This window comes from Sorex fumeus, unplaced genomic scaffold, assembly GCF_029834395.1.
Source record: "Sorex fumeus unplaced genomic scaffold, SorFum_2.1 ptg000169l, whole genome shotgun sequence".
Classification (NCBI taxonomy): domain Eukaryota; kingdom Metazoa; phylum Chordata; class Mammalia; order Eulipotyphla; family Soricidae; genus Sorex; species Sorex fumeus.
Window position 1 is genome coordinate 9713738 of NW_026606226.1, and position 12760 is coordinate 9726497.

General features: G+C 41.6%; 1 protein-coding gene across 1 annotated transcript in view; it reads right to left on the reverse strand.

The window, feature by feature from the left end:
* Window positions 1-12760, reverse strand: part of ATM (ATM serine/threonine kinase) — a 115932-nt gene that overhangs the window by 76197 nt on the left and 26975 nt on the right. Inside the window, exons 12-18 of the mRNA XM_056107616.1 lie at window positions 12644-12739; window positions 11368-11593; window positions 8664-8789; window positions 7922-8047; window positions 6422-6511; window positions 5262-5427; window positions 3189-3385 (exon numbers count right to left, since the gene is read on the reverse strand). Coding sequence (XP_055963591.1) covers window positions 3189-3385; window positions 5262-5427; window positions 6422-6511; window positions 7922-8047; window positions 8664-8789; window positions 11368-11593; window positions 12644-12739 — 1027 coding nt within the window. The remainder of the gene's footprint in view (window positions 1-3188; window positions 3386-5261; window positions 5428-6421; window positions 6512-7921; window positions 8048-8663; window positions 8790-11367; window positions 11594-12643; window positions 12740-12760) is intronic.

Sequence of the window (12760 nt, forward strand, 5' to 3'; positions counted from 1 at the left end):
TTAAGTCAAAACTGTGCTTGGTTAACAACTATTCTATGACTAAACTCTATTTAGAAAAAGCAGAAATCATCGTGGAGTGGGAAGGTGTCAGGCATCCCACTGACATTTCTGTCAGGCAGCTCACAGTCCCTTTTCGGCACTCAGGATTCACAGGGCCGCTCAGCGCCCCCCAGTCAGAGCCATGATTCTAAGTGAGCAGCCGTTTCTGGATTCTGCCAAGTCATTCTCTAGCTGTGGTCAGTAAGCAAAGAACTGTGCTGAGCTTAGGTGGGAAGGATTTTTAAACTGCTGACAAGGGAGCGACAAAGGAATAAAGAATCCTGTGATGTTGCACTGGAATTCTCTGCACTCAGGGATCTCTCCTGGCAGGCCGGGGGGATTTTATGGGGTGCCAGGAACCGAACCAGGGTCAACTGCATGCAAGGCAAGTGCCCTCCCTGCTGTGCTATCACTCTAGCCTCCAATGTTGCACTGGAATTCTATTAGTAGATGGACAGGCGGGACAGGCAGGAGAAGGATTACGTTTACAATATTCTCACTGATGTTCAAATCTAAATCAACTCATGAGGAAAAAACACACACAACAACCCCCCAAATCAAAGATTCCAGTTGCTGGGGAGATAGTTCAGTGGGCACAAAGCTTGCCTTGCACAAAGCTAACCCAGGTTTGATCCCCAGTACTTCATCTTGTCTCTGGAGCACCTCCAGGAGTGATCCTTCAGCACAGAGCCAGGAGTAAGCCCTAAGCACCACGAGGTGTGGTCCCCAAAATCACAGTAACCCCCAAAAAAAGATTTTATCGGGCATGTGCTGTACTATCAAGATATGAGTCATTAAGAAGACAAAACTCAAGTTTTTCAACATGAAATAAACTATAGGCCTGAACAACTAAATGCAGTGATAGGTAAAGGTAAAGGTAAAGGCCCTCCCGTTGATCATCGATTTGCTCGAGCGGGCCCAGTAACATCTCCATTGGAGACTTTGTGTTACTGTGTCTGGCATATCGAATACTCTCGGTAGCTTGCCAGGCTCTCCGAGAGGGGCGGAGGAATCGAACTTGGGTCGGCCATGTTGGCCGCGTGCAAGACAAACGCCCTACCCGCTGTGCTATCGCTCCAGCCCAAATGCAGTGATACAAATAAATTTCAATATGATTATGCCTTGCTTATACTAGAGAACACTAGTTTTTATGAAAAAACACTGAGCACCGAGTCTGTAACTTAATCTCAAAATGGCTTCAGGAAAAACAAAAGGTACTTACGTATATGAGAGAAGGTGATTATTAGGAAAATGTGATAAAATGTAAACTGTGAAAATTTAAGAAGCGACTATGGGGGTTCTTCCAGTGTGGTAACACTAGTCCCCATTTTGAAATTATAGTGAGCGTATTTAAAGCATACAAGCCATATAAACGAAGTTAAGGAAAAAGATTTAAGTTAAAATGTTATATAAACATTTTAAAATTCACTGTTTCTTGGCTAAGTTTAAGAAAAAAAATGTTCTTTTTCTTTTTGGGTCACACCCGATGATGCACAGGGGTTACTCTTGGCTCGTGCACTCAGGAATTATTCTTTGTGGTGCTCAGGAGACCCTATGGGGTGCTGGAAATCGAACCCAGGTTGGCTGTGTGCAAGGCAAATGCCCCACCCGCTGTGATATCAATCCAGCCCCAGATTAAGAAACTTTGTAAATCTGTACTTGTGAGGCGAGTGCATCAGCAGCCTGATGGCGCCTTCAGACTTCCAGATACCCCAAAATTGCTGCTGTGCCTTTGGCCAGATCCCAAAAACTTGGGGCAAAGTTTACCAAGAAAGTAAATGGCCAAAAGTTAGGTATGTGGGAAACACACCCACAAACCACCTCCGGCTCAGCTATATAATTGGAGGCAAGACCTCTCTGGTTCCTGATCGAACTGCTTAATGGTAATGATCCCAAGAGACTCAGAGACAAATCTCAGAACCCAGCGGCTTTTGGCAGAGATGCATCTGGTCCCCGCAATGGGTACCAGCACCGAACCACCCCGGGGGGGAGGGCATTTTTCCTCCACCTGATCCCCCTTGGCGGCTCGGTGGCCGCCATCCTCCCGAAGCCACTGGAGAGTCAAGTTTAGGCTTGCAGTGACAAGACATGCGGGGCCTCATGGGATGGGGGTGGAGCTGGCCCTTTTCTCCCTGACCTAATGAGATCCCGAGTCGCCACCCACAAATGGCCTAACTCCTGATGAAGCTGCTTAATGGCCATGATCCCAGAGACTCAGAAACAAATCTCGGAACCCAGCAGGTTTGGGCAGAAATCCCTTCAGATTTAATTGTTAAAATATCGGAATTACACAATCGCACAGCCACTACTGTGGCCATGTGAAATCATGTATTATTCATAACCAGCAATAGAAAACAAATTGTCTACTGTTGCCTTTTCGGCAGATCTGAGTGTTGAGGTAAAATCCCAAACAATAATGGTGGGTCTGGTGTCAAAATATTGAATGAAATCAAAGTAGAAAGAGAGTAATGCAGAAATCATCTGTCCCACAGGTAGAGGGAGGGTGTGGGATGGGGATATACTGGGGTTTTTGGTGGTGGAAAATGGGCACTGGTGAAGGGACAGGTGTTTCATTGTATGACCGAGACTTTAACCCAAAAGCTTTGTAACTGCTCTCATAGTGATTCAATAAATAAAATTATAAAAAATAAAAAAGGGGCTGGAGAGATAGCACAGCATGGTCGGGCGTTTGCCTTGCACGCAGCCGACCCAGGTTCGATTTCCAGCATCCCATATGGTCCTCTGAGCACCGCCAGGAGTAACCCCTGTGCATCACCAGGTGTGACCCAAAAAGCAAAAAAAAAAAAAAAGAAAAAAAAGTAAGGTGGAGTTACTGCCCAATTCAATCAGCTTAACCAATGGCTGAATAAATAGCAGTACTCCTACATAAAAAAAAAAAGAGAAACTTTGTAATAATAACATCTAAAGAGAAAATTATACATTCAGGGTACTTCCAAGTTTTAATATCTGAATCTGCTTATATATTCTTTCACAGCACTTTAAAAGAAAAGGTACTTTATGACTACTCTCAGATTCATTTTTTAGCGCTGGGGCACCAAATGTACTGGTGGATTCTGATGTCAGTTCATGAGATTTAGCCTCTATCATCAGAGAGAACAGAAATAGTTTCTTCATTTTACTTAACTTACCATGTGCAAGTGGAGATATTTAGTAAGATCTAGCATGCTAGAATCAATCAGCATTAGCAGTTTCCTCCGAATATCAGCTGCTCTAAATGATACCGCACTGGTCTGAGCAGTCACACACAGACACAAGAACTTGAGCATGTCTAAAATAAGGTAATCTTGTTTGGACAAATGTTCTTCAGCTAAGGGCGTGATGGCACCTGAAAATAAAGAGCACTTAGTAAGACTCTGAGAGGGCCCCAAACCTCACAGATACTCATCAGTAACTCCTACTCCGGATAGGGCGTCTGCCTTGCATGCGGCCGACCCTGGTTCGATTCCCAGCATCCCATATGGTCCCCTAAGCACTGCCGGGAATAATTCCTGAGTGCAGAGCCAGGAGTAACCCCTTGCATGGCCAGGTGTGACTCAAAAAGAAAAAAAAAAGCATCAAAATTCTTCATAATAGGTTTCTTGATCATTTTCCGTAAATCACAGATCACAGATCATCCTGTTATTCGTCGATTGCCTCGAGCAGGCCCCAGTGACGTCTCCTTCATCCAAGCCCTGAGATTATATTCAAGGCTCTTTAGGAGAATGAGACCCATCATTGTTACTGGTATTTGGCATATTGGGTACACCACGGGAGTTTGCCAGACTCTGTCGTGTGGGCAGGCTACATTCGGTAGCCTGCCAATTTGTCAAAGTAGGAATGAGATGTCATAATAAGATGTCGCGCGGACGCGAATGCGGCTGCGCGGTTCCAGGAGCTGGTTTTTATAGTCTCTGAGTCTTGGCCGCTGATGGGATTACACGGCACCAGGGGGCCAGTTGGTGGGTGTGACCATAAATAAATAAAAACTAGTAAATTGAACTCCAGAGTATAGCAGACAGGGTGCTTATATTGCACAAGCCAATCCATGGTCGCTTCCCAGCACCTTGTTGGGTCCCCGGAGTGCTGGAAGAACTGAACCCTAAGTGCAGAGCCAGGAGGAAGCCCTCAGCACTGCCAGATGTGGGCAAAACAAACAAAAAGTCAGTTAAATTACAGAATACTTACAGTCAATTAAAAGGATGATTCAATATAAGTAGTTACGTTTAAAAAACATTCATTTCTAATGCAACACCAGAAAATAGACAAAGTATAAAAGGCCTCTGAATGTTGATGCTGACGACAAGTTTAAAAGGAAATTCACAATTTCCAAATGTACAGAAATAAGAGGAAAAAGTCAACAGTGATTACTTACAGCGAGTGCTTTTTTCACAGTCTTACTTTCAAACTTGCCAAACCATCTATGGCTTCTCTAATAAAGTCTTAACGTCTTCCTTCCTTCCCTATTTTTGGTACCACACTTGCTTTTGCTCAGGGCTGACTCCTGGCTCTGCATTCAGGGATCACTCCTGGCAGGGCTTGAGGCGACCATATGAAGTGTTGGAGATGGAACCCAGGTCAGTTGCACCTAAGGCAAGTGACCTACCCACAGTACTATCTCTCCAGCCCCTATGGCTTTCTTTCTTTAGTAATTATTTTAAATTCCCAATGGAAAAGTAAATAAATAGCTAATGAAATACATGACAAAGCTCAAATGTTTAGAAGGAAACAATCCTAGTGGACTATTTCAAGAGGAAATCAATGAGTTTAAAATTAGTACTCATTGAGCTGGGTTGTGAGTCTTGGCTTTGCATGCTGGAGTCTTGGCTTCAACACCAGCACCACATGATCCCCAGAATTGCCGAGAGTGACCCCAAGCCCTGCCAGGTACAGCCCCCAAATACAAAAAAGAAGTGATATTCATGGGTTGAGGCTGCAGCATATGCCTTGCACTTCCAACATCCCTGAGTTCCAGTCTCCTGAAATCTATCCCCACACTGCTGCTGGTGATTCTGGTGGCCCCCAGAGCTACTCCGAGCTACACCAGACTGCTGGGCCCAAGAACCTAAACTTAAACCTAATGATGATTAGCCAAACCATCAGGTGTGGCTCCCAATCACTGTTGGGACATGGACATGTCTCCCAAAATAGGTGGCATCCATGAGGTATTTTGTACTGCCAAACAGAAATAAAAAGGAACTCCCAGGTAGGAAATACGTATTTACCAAGAGAAATTTGGTTTTCTCCACATTCACTTGCATCACTATTAGCAGAGTGATCACGGGGCAGATTCATGGAGGAATGGTCGTCCATCTCCATTAGATTCTCATCAGCATCTTCTTCCACTGATTCAACTTCTCTATAGTCAAGGGGCTTTTTGGTAAAAGATGCCTACAAAGAAGAAAAAAGATGTTCTTCCTTAAGTTGGTGTCTTTTGGAAGTATGTTTTCGTTAAAACTGATCAATTTTGAATTTTATATATAATCATGTATATAATCAGTATTACTTCTACTATTTACTGCAGAAAACATGTAAACAGCAATGTCTATCATGGAAAATATAAATTTTATAAATAATTTTTATATTAAGTAGGTTTTTTTTGTTTTTGTTTTGCCTTTTTGGGTCACACCCAGCAATGCTCAGGGATCACTCCCGCTCTGCACTCAGGAATTACTCCTGAAGGTGCTTGGGGGACCATATGGGATGCCGGGGATTGAACCCAGGTCGGCCGCGTGCAAGGCAAACGCCCTACCCGCTGTGCTATCGCTCCGGTCCCTTAAGTAGTTTTTTAATTCCCCAAATTTATGATGATGCAAGAACAATTTACACAGATGTCATTACCGTTTTGTAGGATACAACATCCATCCAAGAGTAAAATTCACATTTCTTTAATAAAACAGTTCCATTTCCTACTATGTCTTAGGCATACTATGTCACAGAATTTATCTTCTGTCTTAAATACAGGTACATATAAACAGACAAAAGGACAAAATCTTTGCCACAGAATTTTTTGCAACGAAAAACTAGATACTAAAAAACACAATACAAAACCATAGATACCACTTAAATCTTCATATCAGTAGGAATGGCCCTCCCGTTGATCGTCGATTTGCTCGAGCGGGCCCAGTAACGTCTCCATTGGAGACTTTGTTGTTACTGTGTTTGGCATATCAAATACTCTCGGTAGCTTGCCGGGCTCTCTCAGTAGGAATGAAGAACATAAATTGTTTCCCCATATAACCAAAAAAGCTCTACTGCTAAAAACAATCTTAAGAACAGCAGAAAGTTATGACATACATATCATGAGGCATTCCTCTGTGAAATTTTAATTTAAAAAAATTAAGAGAAATTTAAAATACCGTAATAAAACAAAAAGCATACTCACTAAACTTCGACAAATATCTGCAATATCATTCATTAGCTTTGATGTTAACAATCGTAGGAAAAATCCAGATGTGACCTTATTTGGATTGTGCTATAAGAAAAATAAAACCCAAGCAAACAATTATTCTTGGCAAATATTTTAAGTGAAATGTATATTCTATACTAGAAATGCTGTGTCATAAGAAGCAGGGATAGAGTTTACTATTAGGATATCAAGATATAAACTGCTTCAAAAACACTGATCTTATTTTTTTTTTAGAATAATAATAACAACTCAGTACATACCTTCCACTGAACATAAACGATATTAAAGTAAAACACAACTATAGGCACTAACCCTAAGCAGGTTATAATCATATCCTGGAGTTTATTCTTACACTTTTCCATTTCCAAATGCAGAAACACATATAACACTACCCAAAACACATGCTGATAATAGTGCTATATGACCAGGGCCTTCATTTTTAACTTCCAAAAGTGTTTCCAATTATTATCAATACTGTGGCCTGTCTCAGTCACCCCTAAGGTCTGCTCAGAATTGGAACAAAGATTATACATGGTGGGACTGTTTCTATCAAAAGTCTTAAAAGTCAGTGCTACAGTTATTTATCTTTGCAAAGCTCAGCAGCCTTTGGTATTAATGGTGTGATATCACACAACCAACAGTCAACAAGTTGCATTAAAGGGGTGGCAGGTGGGGAGGGCAGCTCCCATGCAATGAACGAGGGGCTCAGGGGCCACTTCAGCGCCAGGGCCATCACCCTGGCAGTACTTGGGGGTCCTCAGGGTTACCCCTGTGTTACCTCCCTGGCCCCAGGAAGTTCTTTTTTCTCCTTGTTTTTGGGGTTGCACCAGCTTGTGTTCAGGGCTCACTTCTGGTGGTGCTCAGGGGACCAAATATGGTGCTGGGCATAGAATCCAGGGTTCTTATTGGCACTTGTCACTTATCATCCCGTTGACCATCGATTTGCTCGAGCGGGTGCCAGTAATGGCTCTATTCATCCCTGTTGCATGCTAGCGTAGCCCAATGGCGTATTGGGAGGCTCTTTCAGGATCAGGGGAACGAGGTCCGTTATTGTTAAATTACTGTTTTTTGGCATATCGAATACGCCATGGAGAGTTTGCCAAGCTCTGCCATGTGGGCAGGATACTCTTGGTAGCTTGCCGGGCTCTCCAAGAGGACGTATATCAGTGGACTAGAGGGGGTTCTTATTAAATACATGAAAATGTGCTGGCAACAAGAGAGGTGCCGATACAACTATATACAAAAATGTTGACATAATCTTAGAACATACCCAAAGTGACCTAAATTTCATCATGTCATAGAAACTGGGATTACCAACTGCATTACTCCTTTGGTTGCTACACTTATTTACCATTCAATTCAATTTGAAATTAGTGCATAGACTTGTGAATGGCCCAAAAAACAATACCAAAGGAACCCCAACAGCTTAGGTATCTCCGAGGAAGGGTCTCTTTTCAAGGAGGAAGAACATCTTACCTTGGTACAGTTACACAAGCAACTTGTACAGAGATGTATCATGTTTCTCAGTGCAACAATCCTAGATTCTTCGTTTGTCTTATTCTTAAACAGACTGATACTTTCTGCTGCACACTGCATTAGAGACTATTAAGGGTAAAAGAAGGAGAATCACAAATTTCAGTTAAAATTAGAGCGTAGTCATTGCTTTTTAGAGTTTTAAGAGGTTAAAATCCATTTCAAGAAGCAACAGTTGGTTTTATAATTTAAAAATATGTACTTCTAAAAAATGATATGTACACCCCCATTTTTCTTATAAAGCATAGCATCCAGTGATGGAAATAAGTGCCAATGGTTAGAGTCCAGTTGATTAATACTCTTTGTCAGGATTTTTTAAGCTAGATGATTCAGGAAAAACTCTGAAAACTTAAGGGACTGGTAATGTGGCTAAGAGTTAGAGAACATGCCTACATAATGTAAGGCCCCAAATTTAATCACCACAAATCCCAATTTCTCCAAGATGCAGAAACACTCCAAGAATCTTGTTAAAGAGACTAACATTACTGTAATTTTAAAAATTACTATACTTAAAGTTGATTAAAAATAATTTAAAATCTCAATAAAATATAGTACAATTTCTTCTCAGATGCATAAAGATTAACCAACACAAAAAGTAGTGCTTTACAAACAAATACATCAATTTTTCCCAGGAACACACTTTACTGAAAATTCTACCAAGCTTTACCAGCATCAATTCTCCTACCTTGGCTTTCTGGAATAATTCTGATTTGTACACTTGCTCTTCACTTATCACACCCACATAACAGTAGCAGCCAAGAACACCCACTAGAAGACTTGAACACCGAACAAGCTTTTCTGAATTTGTGGCCTTCGAGCGAAAGAAAAAAAAATCTTATAAACATATTTGATGACTCTACAGCTATCTTTTGTAAAAACAAAATTTTAAGAACAAATTTTATGTATGTTATTAAGAAACAAAAGTTTAGTTAATTGAATTAGAAGTGTTTGGGGCCGGAGCAACAGTACAGTGGGTAGGGCATTTGCCTTGTACGCAGATGCTTTTTAGTACAAGTTCGATCCCAGCATCCCATATGGTCCCCCACACACAACACCAGGAGTAATTCCTGAGTGCAGAGCCAGAAGTAACCCCTGAGCATTGCTGGATATGACCCTCCCCCCAAAAAAGCAATAAAAGTGTTATTATTCTATCTGAAAAAACACTTGAGTCCCTGAAGTAATGAGTTAACCGAGGAAAATATAGCAGAAGTGTTCCCTAATAATCAAAGAAGCTATCTCATCTTAGAGAAAATACTGCACACACAATACTTAAAGAAGTAGAAAAGGCGAGGGAGAGAAAAAAAAACTGATAGGTAAATGCTACCTTTTAGTACATTAGCCAAGATTCAGATAAAGACATTAAAATGATGTTTTGAGTCTCTGAGGGCAAGAACCTTAACCTAGTATGTTCTTAACTCCCCATATGAGTAGAACCATTTTGTTTTTCTACACAAGATACTACTTAGTCAATTTTATAGAATTATGTAAGAAACTGCAAAGGTTTAACAGAAAAACAAGTTTTCTGGATTTTGTTTCTACATTCTAGAAAATGGCATTTTAAAAGACTGTTAAAAGACAAGTGGTTTCAACTGTAACCCAGAAGACAGTCAGGAATGAAGGCTAAGGTCCTTTGTTTAGAGAGCATACACAGATCTCTCTGGCTTAAAGCTGTCATGTCATATAAAAACAAAAATGTGACTGAAATTAAAAGATGAAATAATATGGCTGAGATTATCTAAGAAAGGCTTTGGCAAGAATTTTGACATGTGGATGACTGAAACACACACAAAAAAAAAATTCCATGTTAAAAAAAATGGAATTTTGGCTTTCAGTATCATTATTACAAACCACAATGCCTAAAAGGAGAGAGAGAGAGAGAGAGAGAGAGAGAGAAGGGAGGGAGGAGGGGAGGAAGGAAGAGAGGAAGAGAGAGAGGGAGGGAGAAAGAAAGAAGTGCCTGCCATAGAGGTAGGCAGGGAAGGGGGGAGGAGGTAATGGGAGAGAACCTGGGGATACTGGTGCTGGGAAATGTACACTGTAGAGAGAGATGGGTGTTGGTATACTGTATGACTGAAATCCAATCACGAACAGCTTCATAAGGGTCTATCTCAGTGATTCAATAAAAAAGTTTAAAAAAAATTGGAATTTTGGCAAGAGCAGCAGAGTATGATTTTAAAGAGCACAGGAAATGATATCAGAAATTACTAAACGACATCTAAAATAAGGGTGCCTCCTAATTCATTTATTACTTTTTTTTCTTTTTCGGTTGTGGCGCTACACCTAGCTATGCCCAGGACTTACTCCGGGCTCTGATCTCAGGAATTACTCCTGGCAGTGCTTAGGGGATGGTCTGTGATGCCAGGGATTGAACTGGGGGTCAGTGACATACAAGGCAAGCACCTTACCCTCTGAACTATCTCTCTGGTCCCTTTATTACATTTATTAATCACTCCTACCTTTACAAATACTACCAAAATCATTCACTTGTCTTTTCCTGTTACGATAATATTTGAAGAATATTTTCTATTCTTTTTCCTCTGTATCAAAAGGTTCTTTTTAACAATTTAATCACTACACATTACTGCTATGCTCCATTCGTCTACTGAAAGAATTCTACTTTATGATTATTTTGGAGGGTATAGGCACAGTCAAAAAATGGGATGCCTTTACAGCACACAGTCACAGAGAAGAAAGGCCGTGCGGGGGCCTCCACAGCTACCGAGAATGCTCCTGGTTCCGAAGAGAGCCGAGATCACCGGGAAGTCCCAGATGGGGTAGGTGCCGCATCCCGCCTCCTCCAGAGGGAACCCCGGTGACCATGAGCCTCTATAAGCTCGCTTATGCAGGAACCAGAACTCTCACTGCTTAGGCGGCCGCGTGACATCTTCTTATATATAAAGTGGTCAATGGAAAGTAAATTCTCCAACGTTTTTCCCGGAAAATCAGGCTTAACTCTTTTACAAACCACAACACCGAATAGGAAAGAGAGAACAAAAGGGAATGCCCTGCCACAGAGGCAGGGTGGGATGGGGATGGAATGGGGGGTGGGAGGGTTACTGGGATCCGTGGTGGTGGGAAATGGTTACTGGTGGAGGGATGGGTATTCAAAATAAATAAATAAATTTAATTAAAAAAAATGGGATGCATGCACTCCCAGTCATCCTTGGCCCCAAGCATTTTCCTGCCTTGATCTTGATGTCTACCAGAATTCCCGGTACTAAGGAAATGACGGATTCTCCTTTTACCTTCCCATTTGTAGTCCTATGCTTGTTGCTTTGCCCAAAACAAGTGTCTCGTCATCACTGGAGCTTTTCCTGCCCATTTCGCCTTCCTAACAGCCTATCAAAGTTGAATCAGACACAGACTTTAGGGCCTTCTGAAAAGCTCACCTCAGATGAGTAATTATTTAGAAGCTGTTCTGATAATCCAAGAAGAGAGCGTTCCAGAGATTCTTTCAGATCTGGGCGGACAGAAAGGCCTATACTGGATTGCTGCTTCTGTGGAGAACATTCTTTTGCAACGGTTAAAAAGTCCATCTTGTCAAAAGTTGTCTGAAGAAACAACTCTTCAATTTCTGAGAAGGAAGACTCCTCTTTATCTTTATGGTGTTGCTCACTTCAGGAAAGCAAGATTTCAAATTTACAATCAACTACCTCACACTTCATAGTGCCATAAACTGTGAAATGCATTTCACAGATACAAGCATTATTCAAAGATTGATTCAAGTAATACGTGAGCTTTCTTTTAAATACCTCTCTTCCTGTACTTCAACACTTAATTAACTGTATTTAATTTTATAACTTAATAGCAAACATTACTGGAAAAAAACACCTGGATATCAATCAAGAATATGGGGCTGGAGAGATAGTACAAGCAGATAGGGCCTTTGTCTTACATGTGTCTGATCGGGGCTCACTCCCCAGCACTGCATGTGGTTCTCCAGCAAAGCCAGAAGCGACCCCTGAGCAGATTCAGGAGTAAGCCTGAGCACAGCCTGGTATGGTCCAAAACCAAACCCAAAAACAAACAAACAAACAAACCAGGATGTGGCTCAATGGTACAGAATTCACGTTACATGTGTAAGGTCCTGGGTTTTAATGGTCATTCCTGGTGATGTTCAGGGACTATATGTGGTGTCTGCATACAAGGCAAGTAATTTAACCCTTGTACTATCTTTCTGGCCCCATAAGATCATAATTTTCAGAAGATCTGTGTGTGTACGTTACCAGAGACTGAATCCAGGACTTCACATTTGCAAGACAAGTGCTCTAACACTGAGCTATTAATTTAGATTAATTAATTTATGGCAAGGCTGGAGCGATAGCACAGCGGGTAGGGCGTTCACCTTACAAGCGGCCAACATGGCCGACCCGAGTTCGATTCCTCCGCCCCTCTCGGAGAGCCCGGCAAGCTACCGAGGGTATCTCGCCCGCACAGCAGAGCCTGGCAAGCTCCCCGTGACGTATTCGATATGCCAGACACAGTAACAACAAAGTCTCCAATGGAGATGTTACTGGGCCCGCTCGAGCAAATCGACGATCAACGGGAGGGCCTTTACCTTTACCTTTAATTTATGGTGATTTATATTTTTATCTAACTTCATCACCATCTTTGTGATTAACCCTTTACCTTAAATGAAATACAGAACTCTGTTGAATAACCTACCATTCTGGCACACTCTGGAAGAAGTTCATTGCAGCTTTACTGTTTTTCATAGTGAGACTCACAAGAATTTTCTCCAACGCAAGATGAGGAAAATTACTAGAAAGGAAAATAAAAATC